The 19,697-nt window shown below is 38.6% G+C and overlaps 1 protein-coding gene across 15 annotated transcripts in view; it reads right to left on the bottom strand.

Moving 5' to 3' along the window:
- The window catches only part of KDM6A (lysine demethylase 6A), a 152,639-nt gene that overhangs the window by 91,864 nt on the left and 41,078 nt on the right, over window positions 1–19,697 (bottom strand). For all 15 annotated transcript variants that reach the window (XR_014316996.1, XM_082754203.1, XM_082754210.1 and 12 more), the window contains exon 4: window positions 15,328–15,377. Coding sequence is in view for 14 of the 15 variants with exons in the window: in XM_082754203.1 (XP_082610329.1) it covers window positions 15,328–15,377 (50 nt within the window). In the remaining variant the exon portion in view is untranslated. The remainder of the gene's footprint in view (window positions 1–15,327; window positions 15,378–19,697) is intronic.

Raw genomic sequence — 19,697 nt, 5'->3', positions numbered from 1 at the left:
TTTATTTTATTTACACATTCTCTTAAGGTCCAATTATCTACTACAATGGGATTTCCATAAACAAAATCATTCTCTAATTGCAGGTATCAAAAATGAAGTAAATTAGCACCCACAGAGAGACAAAGATACTTCTATTGCATGAAGAGAATGATGTGGACAGCTTCATTAATCTATACAATCATGGCTTGTGGTTAGTAGATCTCAACACGGACAGGCATAAATATTCGATCTGGAAGTTATCAATGCACTTAAAAGACTGTACATTTCTTAGCCTAGGAAGAAGCCTCTCTCAAATGTACAGGAGAACGAACACTACAACGTGAAGATTACGTGAAGTAATTAAGGGTTTAGTACTGGTCTGCTAGGAAGAATTCCCACCATCAGTGCACTACCAATGTTAAACTGATCTATCTACAAGAAGGGCACCAGAGAAGACCCAGGAAGCCAGCAACCTGCTAGTCTAACCTCAGTACCTGAAAAGGTTACAGAGAAGATTATCTTGGGTGCCACTGAAAGGCATTTAAAGAATAAAGCTGTTATCAGGAATAGCCAACATGGGCTCATGAAGGGAAAGTCCTGCCTTAGTAATTTGAACTCCTTCTAAAACAAGCTCACCCATGTAGTGGATGAAGGGAAGTTGGTGGACATGATCTTCCCAAATTTTACTAAGGCCTTTGATACCATCCCTCACAGCATCCTTCCAGACAGATTGTCCAGCTGTGAGTTGAACAGGTTCATGCTATGCTGGGTGATGAAATGGCCCAGGGGAGGATCTGAGCAAACACAAGGAAAAAAGTATTTACTGTGAGGGTGGTCAAACACCGGAATGGGCTTCCTAGAGAGATGGCCGATGCCCCGTGCCGGGTCACTGTTCACAAGACATGTGGACAATGCCCTCAGTAATGTGCTTTTAGTTAGGCCTGAAGTGCTCAGGCAGTTGGATTAGGTGATTTCTGAAGGCCCCTTCCAACTGAACTATCCCGTTCTGTCAAATAAAATTAACTCCTTGGAGACAGACAAAGGGCACTGAAAGGCTTGATCTCACAGACAGCAAAAATCACAGACAGGAACCCTAAACAAGTCTTTTCCAGATCAGTTTCTGCCATGAAGAAAGGGAGAATTAAGAGCTCATTTGCTGGAATGTCTAGCTTGTATTTGATGCCTTATGGACACTTTTAAGACAAGAAGTCTTGTGGAACGCGTTATTTTTAACATGCTCTCGGCATTATACTTGATCCTCTTCTTAAGCAAAAACATCCACAGAAATTCTGCTTTAGGAAGTCCATGCCATATTTTGTTGGTTAACATGGTAATTAAATACCTTATTCTGCATCAGTGGGTAGATAGATTGCACTTCTCAACTTCTCTTATGATTTCACAGAATGCTAGCTATACCACTCAATCATTTTTAAACCTGTTAGTGCCTTCACTAAGATTGGCCTCCAATAAATAGATTTATCATGTCGAAAATTCAGATCCTGTTCAGTAAAGTAAAGGGCATCCTCAGCCTAACACACTGTTTCAGCCTCCCTTGCCTACCCAAGCCCTATCAATTAGAAAACTCTGCCTATGTGACGTGCATGGGGTGAAAGGAATAAGGTAGAAGGTCCTAATTGACTTACTTACATTTAAATGAAGTGGGAGTTACTATACCAAGAATTTTGTTTAACTTCGCTTTAGGACTTCATGAGTATTTTGTGTAATTCACCTCCGTTCAGAGTTCTGTGCCTCAGATTCTTGTACACGGTCACTCACCATTCCTAAACGTGAAGTCTACCAACCTGACCCAGAAGGACCATGCTTCTGGGTTCGATAGCCCAGTCCAGCGAATTGCTGCTCATCTCACACTTGACCGACACAACACGGAGACAGAAGATTTTGTTCAACTTAGGACAAAGTACTCCTTTGTCAACGTGGCAGATCACATTCTTCCCAACAATTACAAAACTGCCAGCTACTTTGTTTTAGCTAATAAATGAGTTACCACGAGCAGTGCTTCAAGACAGTGCTCCAATACCTCAGTGATTCACTGTGTTCCAGCCAAAGAACAAGGGAAAGTCATATCCCTGGCACTTTCCCCCTGAGCCTGAAACAAAAGTATCTCAAGATACATCTCCTAGTTTGTAGTTACATGCTGTTAAGACTGGAGAGAAAAAAAAATAAGAATAAAAAAAACAACCCTAGAATCCCAAGAAGAGATAAAATGAATGTTTAGAGAGGTTAGTGGACAGGGAACATGGAAAGATGTCACATGAATTTGAAGTTGCGTATCTGTGTCAAATACCACAATTATCAAAAACACTGAAAAATAGCATTTAAAAAAATCCAAAATATCATGTGTGGTTTTTTTAGAGGCATTTTTATTTTGCATTATTTTTCCAAGGCTGCTCTTGATCCTCATTCTCAGTTCAAAACTATTTGTCACCCAGGTTTATCTTGATCTCAGAAATGACATTCAGCATCTGTTTCGCTTCAGTCTTCTCTTTCCTCAAAGCCCAGCTCAGAAATATTCTCCAGCAAGAAGTAACTGTATGTCCTCTTTCTATAAAATCCAGTGCTATAGCCATCATGATCCAGGAGAGACTCCTAAGGAACACTTTTGAATGCTTTTGACATCTACGCACAAGGAAGAAACTTTAGAAAGCAAAAGGCTGACATTTCTCTGAAATATATATTGTCTGAAAATAGTGAAATGGAAGTGCTTTCAAAAGGACCTTTTCTTCCAAGCTTATTCACAAGCTTCAGACAGACAGAGGGCTCTGTTTGCCTAAATTTTGAGATCAGAAACAGAATTGAGACAGAGTTATAATGCTCCATTATGAACTGGATGGATGATTTCATTTATGTTATTATATTTTTATGTATTTCTGAGAAAGGATGGGATAAAGTGTGCTGAAATTTTTGTATAGCTCCACAGAGTAATTCTGTTCTAGACATCATCCTGTGATTGCATTTCACCAGAAAATCATCCTTGCTCTCCAAAATGTGAAGAGTATGTCACCAAATGGAAACATAACTCTAAGTAGGTGATCTTGTGGGGTGAGGGGGTGGCTTTAAAAAAAAACAATCCAGCAGTAACATTTAACTTTTAAAATGTTGCTGAGTTACTGCTAAGAGTAACTTCATTCATTTTCTATTATTGCTTTAAGCCTTCCCTTCCCAAGAATACCCTCCCAACCTCCAGTGATTTGTGGTTCAGAGGTTTCTAAAGCCAGACAAAATGTCTTCATATTTAATTGCTCTTAATGGATTTTTCTTCCCTGAATTTGTCCAGCTGCTTTTTGAAATCATTAAAACGCTGCAAGTCTGCAGCAGTCCGCAAAACTGATGAAACTTTCTATAAAACCAGTGATATGAGAACTTCCAGAAGATGCAGTAATAATGTATTTCCTGCAGCAGATCAGTTGAAAACAGAACAGAAAACATCACCATCAGCACCAGTCCTGTTTGAAGAGATTCCCCTTTCGTTGCAACCACCACAGAATTCCTTCCCTTAGTTCTAATGAAAAGGGTAATTAGGAATGATAATCAGTTTATGTTCCTCTTTCTTTTCCAAAAATAAAGATCAAGTTCACTGCAAAAATGACTGCCCCCTCCCCCTTTTGTTTTGTGCAGACAATGGACAGACAAGACAAAAAAACAAAACAAAACAAAACACTTTACTGGATGCTGTTTGATCCATCTGGCCTTCTCCACTTTTTACCAGGATAGGAACCAAGTTTTTCAGCTTGCTTAGTTTCAAAAAGAGTTCACAAAGTTCTGATTACGTCTTTAAGATAGCTGGCAATGGATTTGTTTCTGGTCACAAGAACCAGAGCCCAACAGATAAATTTATGAAGTGGATCCCAATTCCCCTGCCTGGGAGGGGAGAAGAAGAAAAGAAAAAAGCCAACAAAAACCTCAAATCCTTTAAAAAACACGTTCAGCAGTATTGGTGTAGCAACTGTATCTGTTACTACAGTTTTACTGCTGTCTTTCTGATGACCATGAGAATTTAGAGAGAAACAGCTAGAATAATTCCCTATGTGATAGGCCTACACAGACAGAAAAAACACTAACTAAAAATCTAACCAAGAAAGAAAGACTGAAAGAGGGAGCCAGGAACATTCATTTTGCCTGGTATTACCAGATAAAATTTAACTGAGGAACCTTCTAGTCTTGTAGCAAAAAGAAAGGGCTGGGAGAGAAGAAAACAGAGCAGAAGATCCCTAACTGACAGCTATTTCTCCCATACCTGGGATGTTGGACCTCTCAGTCTTACTCCTCTGGCAAATTAGATGAAAAAAATAATGCAGTGACCAATCAGTTGTACAAAGCAAAATGACACTTAGGAATTAAATGCAAATCATTTGAATACAGCAGCCCAGAAATGTGGTACGGTTGACAGTCTAATGTTTTCCCAGGTTCTTCTGAATACCAACAAACCCCTATCTGCTTACTATAACTTTGCAAGCTACATTAAGAACAGATGATCAAGTTTTCTAGAAGGCCGCAGACATTCTCAGCATACAGTTTAAAATACTTTTGCTTGAAAATATCTAGACTCAAAGGTCTTGTTTTGCTTTCTGTTGCTGTGTTCCAGCTTTTGAATCTCCATGAACTTCTCAATACCTGGCCCTCCCTTCAAGGAGAGCACTCAGAAGATAAGTTTTCATCTCAGCAGTTTCGGCATTGATCTCACTTGAGACACTCCATGAAGGCAATCAGACACGAGAGAGTAATTCTTGCTGAACCTTCATGCAAGTAAACACCAGAGGCAGAACTGATTTCTGTTTCTTCTCTAAATATTAATCCTTGTAAAGCTGCTTCACAAAGTGGAGCACAGTCGCAATCCAACAACTCTAAAACCATTTCAGATGACTTGCCTTTTCTTCAAAGGATGGGCTAATAAGCCTCACCTAAGCTACTCACAGGCTCTTTGAGGAAGAGACCCCAAGCTCTGCATCTCCCCATCCTCCCACCTGTTACCTTCTCCATCTATTGCACTAGATTCCCCTGCACTTCCATCACTCCTCCCTCACCCCCAAAGAAGAGAGAACACTGGGGCTGTATCCCTGGGAAAAGGAGGAAACCAAGGGGCAGAAATACCACCAAGGTAATGTTGTATCAAACGCAGCAGAACCCTTTCAGCAGCCGTATAAGAAAAATCAGAACTGAAATATCAGTCCTGGAGAGGGCAAATTAAGAAACAACAACTTTGCAAAATAAAAGTTTTTAAAACTAAGGAAATATTTCATCTCTTAGAGAAAAATGAATAAAAGTTTTAAAGGTTAATTTCCAAAGAAACCAAATGTCATTCGTTACTGAGCCCTTGTATCTACTTAGAGCTTATGATCAAACACGAATCTACAAAACACGAGTAAGAAATGTGGTGTGTTTTGTTTTTACCTTTTCTACGCAACTTAAAAGCAATCACATGGAAAATGAAGGAATTGTACCATTTCCGTGGTATCTGCAAGCAACAGGATACTTTGGAAATGGCAAGCATCACAGCCATTGTCAATACAGTTAACAGTCAAATAATTTCCTCGCCTACGGAAGATTTGTCCTCCATTCAAGTCAGAACTGTTCTACTCTGTTAAATATGCCTCTCTCCAAGCAATCAAAATTGATGAGTTTCTTCACTGCCACACTACAGTATGCCTTGTATTTTAGCATCCTACATTCTCATCACAGGGACTGGAGAAAGGAAGCATGCTATTATTCTAACTATCAGTAGATGAAGGATGACAGCTTTTTTTTATGCACAAAGGAAAAGTTCTGTGATAGGAAAATTCAACATATGCATGAAAAGCTTTACTGAGAGTACTTTCCCATCAACCCTGATGGTACTTACATCATTTCCACCCAGAATATTTGCACTTCTAGACACGGATCACACATGCAGAGGGTAACTGCATTCCTAATGAATTTCCAGAGTGAAGCATCAACATTAGAAAAATGTTATGAATATCATTTGGAAACAGATACCATGTTGGGGGTAGGAGGAACAGGGTTTACTCTGAGATACCATTTTGTCTTCTCCCTCTCCTGACTCAAGCAAAGTTTCTCACTCCTCTTCCACCATCAACATTCCAAGAAAGTTACAGATTTGCTAGAGTTTCATCAGTTCTCATAGATCCCTTGATTAAAAAGGATGAGTGATTTAATAAATGAATATGCATTACAAAAATTCAGAACTGCAGGTCTGGAAATAATTTCTTTATTATTATTTTGTGCAAAGGCAAAATATTTCAAAGAAATAGCAACATACATGCTCCACATGAAGGAACTAATATTTGTTGTGACCCAAACAGGTAAATGGTTTGTATGTGCAAAGGAGGATTCCTTAGTATTGAATGACGGGGCAATTTATCAGATTTATCTGGAGGTCAAAAGTAACGTGTCAAAATTTATTAGTTAAATTGGCTGATCTCATTCTTTTTCAGATTTTACACCTACTCTTGATTCCTTTCAAGCTGAGGCAACATGCGTGCTCGTCATTCCAGTTGCATAAACCAGTTAATATGTGTGTTAATTATCAGGGCCTTGTACAATTTTACTTTACACAAAATTGGACATGCCCCATTATTTGTCTGCATTAACAACAGTGAAAAAATAGTGTCCACTTCTTTCTCTGGCATGGAACTATCTGAGAATTCAATGTTTTTGCTAGCAGAGGGGCAATTTCACACAAACCCACTATAAAAGAGAAAAAACACCCCCCAAAGACGTAACTCCTAAGATGCATTACCACTTAAGAAGTATCTAGATAAATGTATCATCTTTTCTAAAATAGTGATCAGTTGTGCTTTAGTCTCTAATTAACAGCATGAAATGCAACACATTTTCTCTTTAATCTTTCTAGGTGTCATTCATTTAACAACACGTTTTATGAAAAAATACATACACTTCTCTCAACTCTGCTTTACAAGAGATAACCTTTATTTTTAGCATTCAATATTAAAAGATTTTTTTCCTGAAACCCAAATACACGTATTCATTGGCTCTATTTTCTGTTTATTTTATAGATGACAATACATTATTGGTAATAAAACCATCATTACCTTTCCAGCATTCCAGAGATTCTCCTTATTTATTCATCATTTTCTCTGAAATATTTTGGAAGCATACACATAATTCTTTCTACCCTTAAGACAGAATTCTAGTTAGCCTTCATAAACTCAGTTTGCATTTAAGAATCCCAGTCTAAAATCTTAGAGCCATCAAAGTAAATGATTACACCCATGGGATGCTGAAATAACCCGATTTACAGTGTCACCAAAGAAATCTAGTATTTTGAGTATCTACATGTAGTATTTTGACATAAGACAGAGATTATATGGTGCACAGTTTATAAATGTAGTCTTTCAATTCAGCATACCTCATACCATAATTTCATCTGCAAACTTACTGAGGGTGCACTTGATCCCCTTGTCCAGATCATCGATGAAGATATTAAAGAGGACTGGCCCCAGTTCGGAGCCCTGGGAGACACCACTAGTGACCGGCCTCCAACTGGATTTGACTCCATTCACAACTCTTTGGGCCCAGCTACCCAGTCAGTTTCCAACCCAACAAAGCATACGCCAGTCACAGCATCCTGGCTCGTACAAGCAGTGTGACCAGCAGGGCTAGGGAAGTGATCATCCCCCTGTACTCGGCTCTGGTGAGGCCGCACCTCGAGTACTGTGTTCAGTTTTGGGCCCCTTGCTACAAGAAGGACATTGAGGTGCTCAAGCGAGTCCAGAGAAGGGCGACGAAGCTGGTGAGGGGCCTGGAGAACAAGTCCTACGAGGAACGGCTGAGGGAGCTGGGCTTGTTCAGCCTGGAGAAGAGGAGGCTCAGGGGCGACCTTATCGCTCTCTACAGGTACCTTAAAGGAGGCTGTAGCGAGGTGGGGGTTGGTCTGTTCTCCCACGTGCCTGGTGACAGGACGAGGGGGAATGGGCTTAAGTTGCGCCAGAGGAGTTTTAGGTTGGATGTTAGGAAGAACTTCTTCACTGAAAGGGTTGTGAGGCACTGGAACAGGCTGCCCAGGGAAGTGGTGGAGTCACCATCCCTGGAAGTCTTTAAAAGACGTTTAGATGTAGAGCTTAGGGATATGGTTTAGTGGAGGACTGTTAGTGTTAGGTCAGAGGTTGGACTCTGTGATCTTGGAGGTATCTTCCAACCTGGATGATCCTGTGATTCCGTGATCAGTAAAATACTTTTGCACTTGCTAGATACTTCTTTCCTTGTTTCCTGTAAAGCCCCTTTCTCATGTGACAGAAATTTCTTGTCAACAGCTGCAGAAACAGGCACGTACATTAAAAATCTTCATCACTTTGTTCATGAAAGAAGCGTCTGTCATCTTAACGCATTCAACCCCTTGCCACGTACTTTCCAGCAAGTTCAGCCCAGAGGGTTAATTTTTACTAGCTGAAGTCCCACTAAGTTAATTTCTGCCACTCTCGAGTTAATGAATTTTTATTTTTCTACTTAACTAGCTTGCCCAGTGATTGCCAGTGCTTCACACACTACACTGCTTGCCTTGCTCAAAATAACAAGACATCCTGGTCCTTTGATAGAAAGTGATATACAGTGCTCCCCTTTACCTGAACAGTTATTGCCCTCCTTGGATTTGTTTTTTTTTTTTTTTTTTTTTTTTAAGTCCCTCCCACTGTACATGGTGAATTTATGACACAGGGCTTGCTGTTGGGGGGAAAGCTGGCAAAAATCTCATTACAGACCTCCCACAATCCCCTCCTGTATTCTTCTATATATACACTTTCCTCCATTCTCCACATATGCTTGTACCCTTAGTATATGTTTTTACTTTTCTCATTTTCTTTGTATTCAAATTCTCATCAAGGCTACAATTTTCATTCTCCCACTCTCTCTGATTCTTCCTCTAGCCACACTTTCCTCTTCATGTTATTTGCTTAACTGCACTCGAAGTCTTGCTTTTTTTTTTTCCTTCTCCCCTCCTCAGGACCCCCCCCCCTTTTTTTTTTTTTTTTTTTTTAAAATGGGACTAATAGCTTACCACCCTGTATTGCCATTATGATGTCACCATATTCAGGTTGTATTTCCAGACTACTTTGCTGTCCACGAAGTAGTCTCCTGAAAATACCTATCCTTTCTTTTTATCTCCATTATGATGACCTGTCTTTGGTCATCAATGAATTCCCTGTATTGCCCTGATGACACTTACATTTTCAGAAAGAAGTACAGAAGACATTTGAAGATGTAGACCATTTATAAGATATTAACAAAACAACTCTGAGAAGGGAGACACTAACTTTATTAATTTTGGTTATTTTTCACTTGCTGATTCTCTATTTTCTCTGGAATTTCTATTTTTATTTTAAAACATATTCTGAATTGCAGGTTTTTCATCTTACCCATCTTTGTCAAGCAACCCTGTCTTTCCGCTCTTTCTGCAATGCCCCGAAGTTCAGTAATTTCCCCTTCACTGAGGATTTTTGAAACTTGCTTTCCTGATTAAGTCTTCTTCTAAGTGCTTCTTTGATTACATCTCCTCTGATCAAAGGGACTGTTTCTGTTTTTCTGCTTCTCCTGTACATGTCTTGTGTTGCTACAGGGCAATCATTTATATTAAAGGCTTTGTGTGTCATTTTAAAGTTGTGTTCTCTTGGGACTCTTATGGGGAAGCTTGTTAAGACCGTTCTCCTTACATGGGATACCCATTCCATTAAAAAAAAATCACTTTCTGGAGAAAAAAAGGAGAAAAAAACTAAAGGCATAAAAAGCAGCATTCACAGATCATATTACTACTGCCTTCTCCAACTTTCATTTCAGAAATCTGTCTGCTCCAGCAATTCCTGTTGATCCTATACCACTGTACTGTTTCAATTAAACTAAGCATTTATAGCCAATTAAAAAAAAATAATGGAAGTTTTGATGAATTCTACCTTAAAATGGTGCTTGGTATTTTGAGGTTACTGTAGAAAATAAAACAGTTGTGAGTCAATGAAATGGAAAATTGCTCTGTCTTATAACAGACTCTCTAAGGTGCAAAATGTTCTCTTATTTGTTGTTATCAGTATGTCTAGTAATTGCTTTTTGTCCAACTATTATAAAGGGGGAAATGGACTTACAGTCTGGAGAAAAAGAGATGGCAAAACATCCAAAATTAAAGCATGAAAGTATTTGCAATTGTTTTCCCATTTTACAGCATTAAGAAAACATACCAAAAAAAGACATTTGGCCTATCAAAATGGAAAATGTATAGAGATGGGAAGTCATACAGGAATATTTAAGACAAGCAGCAGGTCCAATTTAAAAACAAACATGTATGGTCTTACTTTCATTTCTTTAGGGGAAAAAAAGCCTTGCTACTAATTAAAAGTGTTTTAGCCATAAGGTTGATAAAACACCCTTTGTAACATTTCTACATAGGTTTAATTATAAAACAGCACTGTAAAAAATTAACTGGTACTAAATTACACTGTGGGGCTACATATCAAAGACCACTGTAAAAATTGCTTTCTGCAATAAGCCAACAACTCAGCACAGACTGGGATCAGATCCTTATTCCATGACAATCACGCAGTTACACAAAGTCTCATTTTCCTGGGTTTCCTAAACAAAATTTTAGTGCTTTATTTTTGAACCTCTGCATTGTTTTAGGTTCTCCTCAGTTTTCGAAGGACTGAAAAAGTAAAGAGGAAATTGTTATTTGCAAATATTGCCAAAATCAGGTTTCTAACCATCATTTATTTTAAGAGATAAACATCAAGAAGGCCATGCACGCAGGATAGCAACCTGAGGTAAACTTGCAAATTTAGACAGGAGTCCTAATATCCAGCAACCACTGGCAGGGAGTACCTGATGGTTGCTTTCCAGAACAAGGCTGATTGATACCTGACCTTGCCACAAAACACCTATGGGACTTACTTCCCTCCCTTCAGTTTCATGGCAGGGTTTGGATCTGATGATCTTAAAGGTCCCATCCAACCCAAACTATTCCGTGACTCCACGATTGTCCTTTGTGATGAATAAACACACTCAGAAGCACGTGTGACAGCAGTGCCTTCTCACAACTTGTCCACAGTCCCTTGGATTTGATTAGAATCCTGTCTAAAAAGACATACACGCATTCCCCAGCTACGGAGATAGTAGTAATAGACAGCTTATGGGAACACTGCAGAGAAGCAGCACGCAGGAGCTTCCTGCAGGTAAGATCCTATTTGTCAGGTACATTGTTTGCCCACACTGGCAGCCTGCAGCTACCTGCGGAGCTCAACCTAGTAGGTACCCGCACCAAAAAGTTTTGTTTATTTACCATTTGTGTTGTAACGATGACAGGTACGCGATGGCTAACTAACAACACGTGAACACACACCTACCTGCAGAAGGCCACGTAAACATACTTTAAACACGATTATCAAACCAAAAGAGAGCTGCAGTAACAGCACCATGTCAAAGCAGAGGAGATCTCAGGGAAGCAGAGGACAGCCAGGTTCTTCTACAAACCCCTCCTTGGAACCATCTAGTGAGCACTGAAATCTTTCACAGTCCCGCATCTGTGTGGGGTTTCTTTCTGTGAAGGTTTCCTCTGCCTCAAGCAACCAGGGCAATGCAACAGAGGCACATATTTTTTGTGCTCGCATGGTCGCTCTATCACATACTGAAATTTGTGTTAGGATAGCCCCTACCAGTACCCAGATGCTGTATAGAAGAGTTCAGTATGATCGACTACATTATAATACAACCACATGAGATGACTAAAATAACTTTTTCCAGGTGCCAGATTTCTGCCATGACGTTTGGATAAAATCAGGAATATCTTGCTCCTTGCTGAGCCTCTAATCCTTCCTCCTCAGAATATGTCAAAACTGATAACCATGGCAGACACTTACACTTGGTATCTTTTTTTTTTTTTTCTCAGCTGCATCAAAATCCACAAACTGGAGTTCGAGTTGTTGTCTCCCTCTCCTGAACTGCCCTTCCTATCTGTTCATCCCCCACAGTCCTCCTCACCTCCCCCAAAAATTTTGACACGGGAGTTTTAAAAAGAAATCCGAATGAAGTACACTGCACAGAAGGCACATTTATTTTAGCATAGACAAGTAAGAAAAAAACACTGACAAAAGTACTTGAAGAGCTCTATTAAGTTATCTCAGCTTCTATTCAAGTTGAGATATTTACTTTGCCAGATTTCAAGTCAAATACTTTTTTTTTTTTTTAATGCAGAGTTAAGACACCACAGTGCCTGTGCAGAACAAAAACTGCAAACAAAAAAAAAAAAAACAACACAGTAATTTTGTAGGACATTTTACACTGCCCTGTGGGTGCCCAAAGAGATCACTGATAAAAGTGGCCTGTTAAGGAGTACGTGGTATAATGCAACCCAGCTCTTTCAAAACTCTGCATTCAGACACCACTTCTTCAAAATGTTTTATCAGACTGGAGGGAATATTGATCTGATAAATGGCAAAATACGGCACCTTCCCAGTTTTTCATCCCTTCACTTCTTCAACTATAACTTGTATCAGAATATATTTTCTGAACTTTCTTAGTTTGTTCCATAGGATCAACAAACTGCTTCCTGAATTAACAACAAAACAGCCCATACTCTGAATTCTGAAAAGACAGAAAAACACCTGGTAAAAAATAAAAATCAGAGCATTAGAAAAATCTATGAAAAATGTTTTTTCCTTCTTGAAAGAAAAAAAAAGAAAAAGGATAAATTGCAGAACGAATCCATATAACGAACAATCCATCAAAGGAACGATCACTTACCAACCTGATGCAACAGTGAAAACCCAAAGTAGCAAAGTCTAAAAACACTACGTAAGGAGGCCAAAGTACACCCAAAGCAAGCTAAAATCTCTCACAACCCTTCTACAAATTTTCTACTTATGAAGCAAAGATACAGGTCACTTACTTCAACCATAGCAACGTGCAGTGCAATACACTAAATAAGTTCAGATATTCAAATAGCTGCGGAACATAAGACTGATCCTGTGTGGTTCCAAACCTGGCTTATATAATAACATTCATGTGATTCAGCAATCTCCATGCATTTCTCAGTTCTTTCACACAGCTCTCCTCATAGCTCACAAACACCACCTTTTCTTCACACCCTTCTCTCTCCTCTTTTCTTTACCATCAGAAATTCCAACAGCTTAATTGACAACACCTAACCTTGAAAGAATTGAGCTAAAAAAAACTAATAGAGAATCTTAAAAAAAATAAAAAATGCAGCGAACCAAGGAAATCCAAGTTTGTTTTTTTTTTTTTAAGCATTTGCATATCTCTGTAAAAGTTAATTAAAAAGTCTATAAGAAGAGCATACCATGGAGTGATCAAAAATACACTTATCATTCTTACAGGTACAAGACATTAAGGACAACAAGAAACAAATCCTCTCGGTGCAAAGGGGATGGAGGTGGGAAGAGGGAAAACATCTTTCTCCAGGTCGAACCCAGGCAGCTTCCCACTGCTAACTCCAGACTAACTTCATCACCCATCAAGAATTATGGTTAGCCTGTGGCTTTCAGCACTTTCAGAAAAAAAAAAAAAAAAGTTTTAACTGAAAAATGGTTTTAGTCCCTTTCAGGCTCTTTTTCATGCAGATAAAAACCAAGAAAATCTCCAAAATAATTCTGATAAAGTAAAAATGAAAAACTACCAAATTCAGGACTACATATCAGTAAAGAAACTCATAGCGAGATCAAAAAACATAGTATCCTTTCTGCTTGAGGCCAACTTGAAGTGATGATGCTGTCTTTTTGTAGAAGTAAAAATACTCTTTTGTCAAATCAAGACAATGCTCACATGCTTGCAACTGGAATTGTTTGAGATTATCTCAGCATGGTCAAACTCTTGGGCTACAAACAAGTACCTTAGAGTATTAGCACGCTGAATACAAACAGAAATTGCTGCTTTCAACAAATCAAGCGCATATCACACATTTTACTACCATCCTTGCTCTTGAAATGGAACTGCAAAACAATCAGCATTTGTATTTCTTTTATTTGCAGACGTTATGAGCCATATGAAAGCACTCCATGCCTATAAAATATATACATTCACATACCTCACCCGGCACACTTATGTTAGGAAAATAATTTACTCATCATCTATCACCTCTCTTAATAGCAAGCCATAAGAATAGAAGCCAGACAAAATAATTCAAGACACAAAATATTCTGAAATGCTTAACATGGGAAGAGTACAAACAATAGAAACAATTACAATAGACATTTAATTAGCTGATAGATTCCAACATTCATTTACAACAATCTTTAACTCTCCCAGAGCATTTAAGAAGAAGATATGAATACTAATTTTGTTGTACTTGTTTAAAACAGAACAATTATTTCTGAAAATAAACCACTTTGACTCCAAAATACGCCAGTCCAGAAACGGATCTTGACCAATTTCGAGTGGAGTGGGGCAATCACAAGACCACATGAACAATTTCTCTAGGATCCTCTGACTGGACCCCTCTTCCATACGCATGGAAACACACGCTGGCTCACTCTTCTACCCATTATTTACCCTACGTTTCTCTTCCCACCCTCCCAGAAGGGAAAGGATGTCAAAGGATTTTTCAGAAAATACTTAGTCTCTATAAAAAACGTAAAGAACATTGAAAATGTTGTTTTCCTAATGCTGACATATACACTGTATTCATGTTCTTCCAGAGCGAGCCGTCCTTATTTGAAATATGTACTTAAGAACATCTGCTAAAGACCACACAACTGCTAAAGACCACACAACTGTGTTATGTGCTCTCCTGCACTTGTGACTCAATAACAAGCTTCAAATTATTCCATGTGACAAGACAGCAACGTTACCTATTTTCCACAGTATCACTAAGAAATTTTTAAATTTTATTTAAAGTCCTAATACCTTTACATGGACTTAGAGACATATCTGTACTAGCAGGTTTTTCCTCCCTTCTTACCTAAAAACATTCTCTAAGACACTGAAAGGGACATTTATGAAAATAACACACAACCTGAAAACGTTTTTCCTACTGTAAGTTCAACACCCGCACAGCAGCTTTCAGGTGGTTAAGATTCTCTCAACATTCATATGCAAACACAGATATTGGATACATAAGAAAAAAATGAAGTAATGGGTAATAAAAAGAAAATCTAAAATGTGTCAAGTTAACTGATCTGTCATTTCAGCAAATGGCGTGAAGATTTATTTCCACTTAGATTTATAATGAATTGTACACATAGATGAACATTTCCATTAAGACCCAATTAATATGCCAAAAAGTAATTGCAGGTAGATATTCCAAACATACTGAAACTAATCTGTTTAAGAAATTCAATCATTTACAACATTATGTTTAAGAAAAAAAAAGCAGCATATACAGACCTTCCAGTAGTCAGATTGTAAACTGTAGTACCTCTGGTATGCAGATAATGCTGTAGAAAAGAAAAATAAGTATTGAATTTGTTTTGTTGCTTTTTTTTTTTTTTTTGAAGAAAAAGATAGAAAACCTTAAGAGTCAGAATACACAACATTAAAATGATAAATGGTTTAATAAAAGTAACATTGCCACAGTAAGTACCCTGTTGTGGGTAATGCATTCCTTGAGATTATAATTTTGTTTTATGAGACGTCAACCCCAAAGTGTATTTATTATTAATCATACAAATGTAAATCAAGCAATATTTTAAAGAATCCTGTAACAAAAGGAATCATTTGAAATTTTGGGATTTTCTTCCTGGACAAAGCTGCTCTAAGATTTAAAAATTTAATCATGTAGCTCATTTACCATGCTCCCTGATGTCCTGTAATTTCTAAAGAACTGGTACAGAGGGACATACAAAGAGAAATCAATTTCACATGCCCTTTCATTCAGTAGCTGGAGAAACAAAAGCAAGTAAAAAAAAAAAAAAAAAGCTTACATTTTATTCAACATCTACTAAAACAGACTAAGCTGAAAACCAGCTCTAGAACAGCTCTGTTTTGAAGAATACTAGTACTACACAGCAATGCACTTCTCAAATAGCCATTCCTACCTTCTTTCTGACTGAAAATTCTTGTTGATACATCTTGCCCTTTGGCTAACAGGCATATGGCAACATCAGACTAGAATGCAAACAGGCCTTATGTTCTTGTACGATCACTGCACTAGGCACCATCAAAAATGGACTACTTTAAATAATGATTCACTGCAGTTACAGTTTCATTTTTCTACTATTTGCTTGGTAAGATTTGAGAATGGTTTCTACAGAGTATGCATTTTCCAAACAACAAAAGACGACAACCTCTGCTTTGAAAAATTACAGACACTAAACAGATTAAGACAGCAAGAACTGTATGTACTTGCTGTGCAGGTTAATTTCCTGAAGGTATCACGGATGAACTATGTATGTCCTGAAATTTTATCATCCTTCAATGCCTGTCCTGCAAGCTCATGTCCGTAAGTTGGAAGTATAAAGGCTTAAGCAAAATAAGAAAATATATTTAATGACAAGACACACAGAGGATACACCCAGACCTCCTTCATCTCCTGTAGTTACGTTCTGTACCCTAGTGATCTTCAATCTTTCTTAATTACTGCAACCCTAGATATTTTTGATTGCATTTACAAGATTCTGCCTGTGGGTAGAAACAAACAGGCTAATAAAGATGCTTATCATTAAGGGTAACCCATACACCACCACATTTGGAGCAGGAGTATATTTGCCATTTTAATGTTTTTACCCAAATCCTCCAATATAAAGCACATGCTGTTTTCTTCTGGTATGTTTTTCCTTCCCAACATAGCTTACTACCAAAACTCTGGGACCTTGCAGCTCTTTTGCTGATCTTCTTGAGTGCTGATCAGTATCATTGCTCAAATCCATTGGTTTGGGTTGGATACAAGAACAGAGATGGCCTGTTCTTTCTAACTAGCTTGGAGTTTTTCTGCCTATAACATCCCCCAGCAGGATACTCCCATGTGCTTTCCACGGGGGACCAAACACCCCCAGTGGTGCTGCTCCTGCCCTCCTCATGCTCCACATTGCTCCACTCAGGACAGCACGGATCTGACCCACAGCAACCTGCACCCACCTCTGCACTCATCCCTCTTCGGATATCCCCAGCCACTGTTTTTACACACCTAGTTGGTATGAACCATGCCTATACTGTGCCTCTCAAACCAGAACTCCCTTGAAAAGCCAGCTTCTAGTGCTGGTGCTCTAAACTGGGATTCATTTGGATGCCCAGGGTAGGAAAAAAATTAGGAGAATATTCGCCCATTGTTACCAACATGCCAAAAGCATAAATGCTTACATGCAATTTAGCTGAATAAAACCATTTAAAAATTGACACCATCAGGCTAAGGCTTTCAGAACTTAGGAATACAACTCCCTCCCTGCATCAGTACGAACTGAAGTATAGGACCACAGCCCAAACATAAGATTAAGAACATTAAGAGTAACCATATTTCACTCACGTTCTGTAACTAAGCTGGGCACTATATGCTCACAGTAACAGAAAACCCCCTCCTCCCAGATTCACCTTTTCCTGGGTATCATTAATAATTTTATGACAGAAAAGTGTAATTAGCTTTTGAACACGGGGATGATTTTGCTTTCCCAAACAGGGAAACACATACAAACAATAAAACACTTTCGTAATACACCACACCTACATGAAAGGAAAAAAAAAGTCTTAATTTAAGCAGCCACTACCCAAATTTTAAAAGGTTAAAGCATATTGCAAATAATCAAGTCAACAGCACCGTACAACGCAAGACTTAGAAAAATGAGAAATTCTTACAACCCACTATTTTTAAAAAGTAACTACTGTAGTCATTTATACAGGGAATATGGATAAAACAACGGGATGAAAAGAACACTAAATACAATGCTAAAGAAACAACAGAAGACCGGAGGGAAAAAAAAAAAAAGCCTTACAATCACCAACCAAACCCACTCTTTATGCAAGTGCAGCAAAAAGGTGTACAGCTCCAGTTTTATTCTTGCTCCTAACTATGGACAGAGGATTCGCAGCCCTGATCCCCAGCCAGAGGCACAGGAACAGAGCTAAACAGCACTGAAAAATGGGAGAGGTCAAACAAAGGTATGCACTGTGTTCAGACCTGACTGACAAAGCATGCACTTATCAGTGGAAGAGAGAAATTAGGAGGCACAGGACGCTAGGTTCCACTAATGCTGCTGCTTTAAAGCATCTTGCCCAGAAGTACTAGCACTCTATTTAATACAGGGAAAAAAAAATCATAGATTAAAGGAGTTTTTGCTCCATTATATTCTGCTAGTTATCCTTAGAGTCCTGATGTTTGTAAATCAAGTTCTTTTCAACCTCTTGCACACTTCAATAAAATTCAGCAGCTTCTCACGGTAACAATTGAAATCACTGAAATTAGTTCCAGCCTCATGCTACAACTAAAAGCGAGTACTCAGAAATCACGGCCTGATGAAGCACATTTCATATACACACAGTAAGAAGGTAAGACCTTCATTCTAAGAAAGGTCATATTACTCTTACGGAGGAAGAAGTAACACGTTACAGCTCTCCTCTAGAGTGTCTGAAGTGCCCAATCCTACTTCGGGGTTCAGAAACCTGTTCCAGGGATCCATCCTTAAAGCAACAGGGGAGGGTCAGGCTGGGGGTTAGGGAAAGGGTCTGCACCCAGAGGTGGTCAGGCACTGGGACGGCCTCCCCAGGAATGTGGTCATGGCACCAAGCCTGATAGAGTTCAAGAAGCATTTGGACAATGCTCTTAGACACAGGGGCTGATTTTGGGGGTGGTCCTGTGTGGAGCCAGGAGTTGGATGTGATGATCCTTGTGGGTCCCTTCCAACTCAAGATATTCTGTGATTCTTCCCTCTGTTTCTCACTTCACAGGTCTTTCTGAACCATGACATACTGGTAGCTAGTCAAATCTCCAATTACAGTCCTTTCTTTCTAGGGTAACAGCATTCTGCTGCTACCAGCCACTGCACTTAACTTCTTGAAGACAAAATACTACGATTCTCAGTGTTGTGCTGAAAATGTTGCCAACAGCAAATCACAGAGGGATCCATTAGGCCTGCAGTATCCCTTTCCGTCTTAAAAAAGCTAGACACCTAGAAGCTGTTGTTCATGCACAATTTCAGTACGTAACAAGTGCTCAAGTTCCAGATGTGAAAGTTTATTTCAGCCCTGTTCACAACTACATTAACATCTGCTCCACAAGAACACAAGCTCTGCTGCAAACGATGGACAGAAAAACTGGGAGAAAAAAAAAGGATTCAACAATTTTCTTTGTTTTGTTTTTCGTTTTTGCCAGAACCCACATGAAAGATCCCTAATCAAGCATTCTCCTAACAAGAATCTTGCACATAAAAAACATGCTAGAAACCAAATTATGAAAGTTTCCGAAAAGCCACACAGCTTACTAATTTTAAAAACAAGCAACTTCTCCTCTAAATAAAGTTTTTAACTATAGGAGGTGAGTGCAAACTTCTCATATTACAAAACTTACTATAGAATAAGGAAAAGGGGGAAAAAAGTGAATCTGCTGAGCAAAATAAATGAATGATAAATAAATAAATCCCCTTCTGAAACCTGACCTCTGCTGAGCAAAATAAATAAATAAGTAAATATAAGGGTAAGATAATTTTTGACAGGAGAAAAAATATTCTATGAATCACTGTTCTTTTTAAACATTAGAGTCAACTCACATTTTTTAAATTAAAGTGAATTACCCCTTTTCAGTTAAAGTGTCCTTTTTAAAATAAGCCCAT

Source organism: Aythya marila (genome assembly GCF_965140915.1).
Source record: "Aythya marila genome assembly, chromosome: 1".
Classification (NCBI taxonomy): Eukaryota; Metazoa; Chordata; class Aves; order Anseriformes; family Anatidae; genus Aythya; species Aythya marila.
The sequence above is the reverse complement of the archived record's forward strand: the minus strand, read 5'-3'. Positions and strand labels throughout refer to the sequence as shown.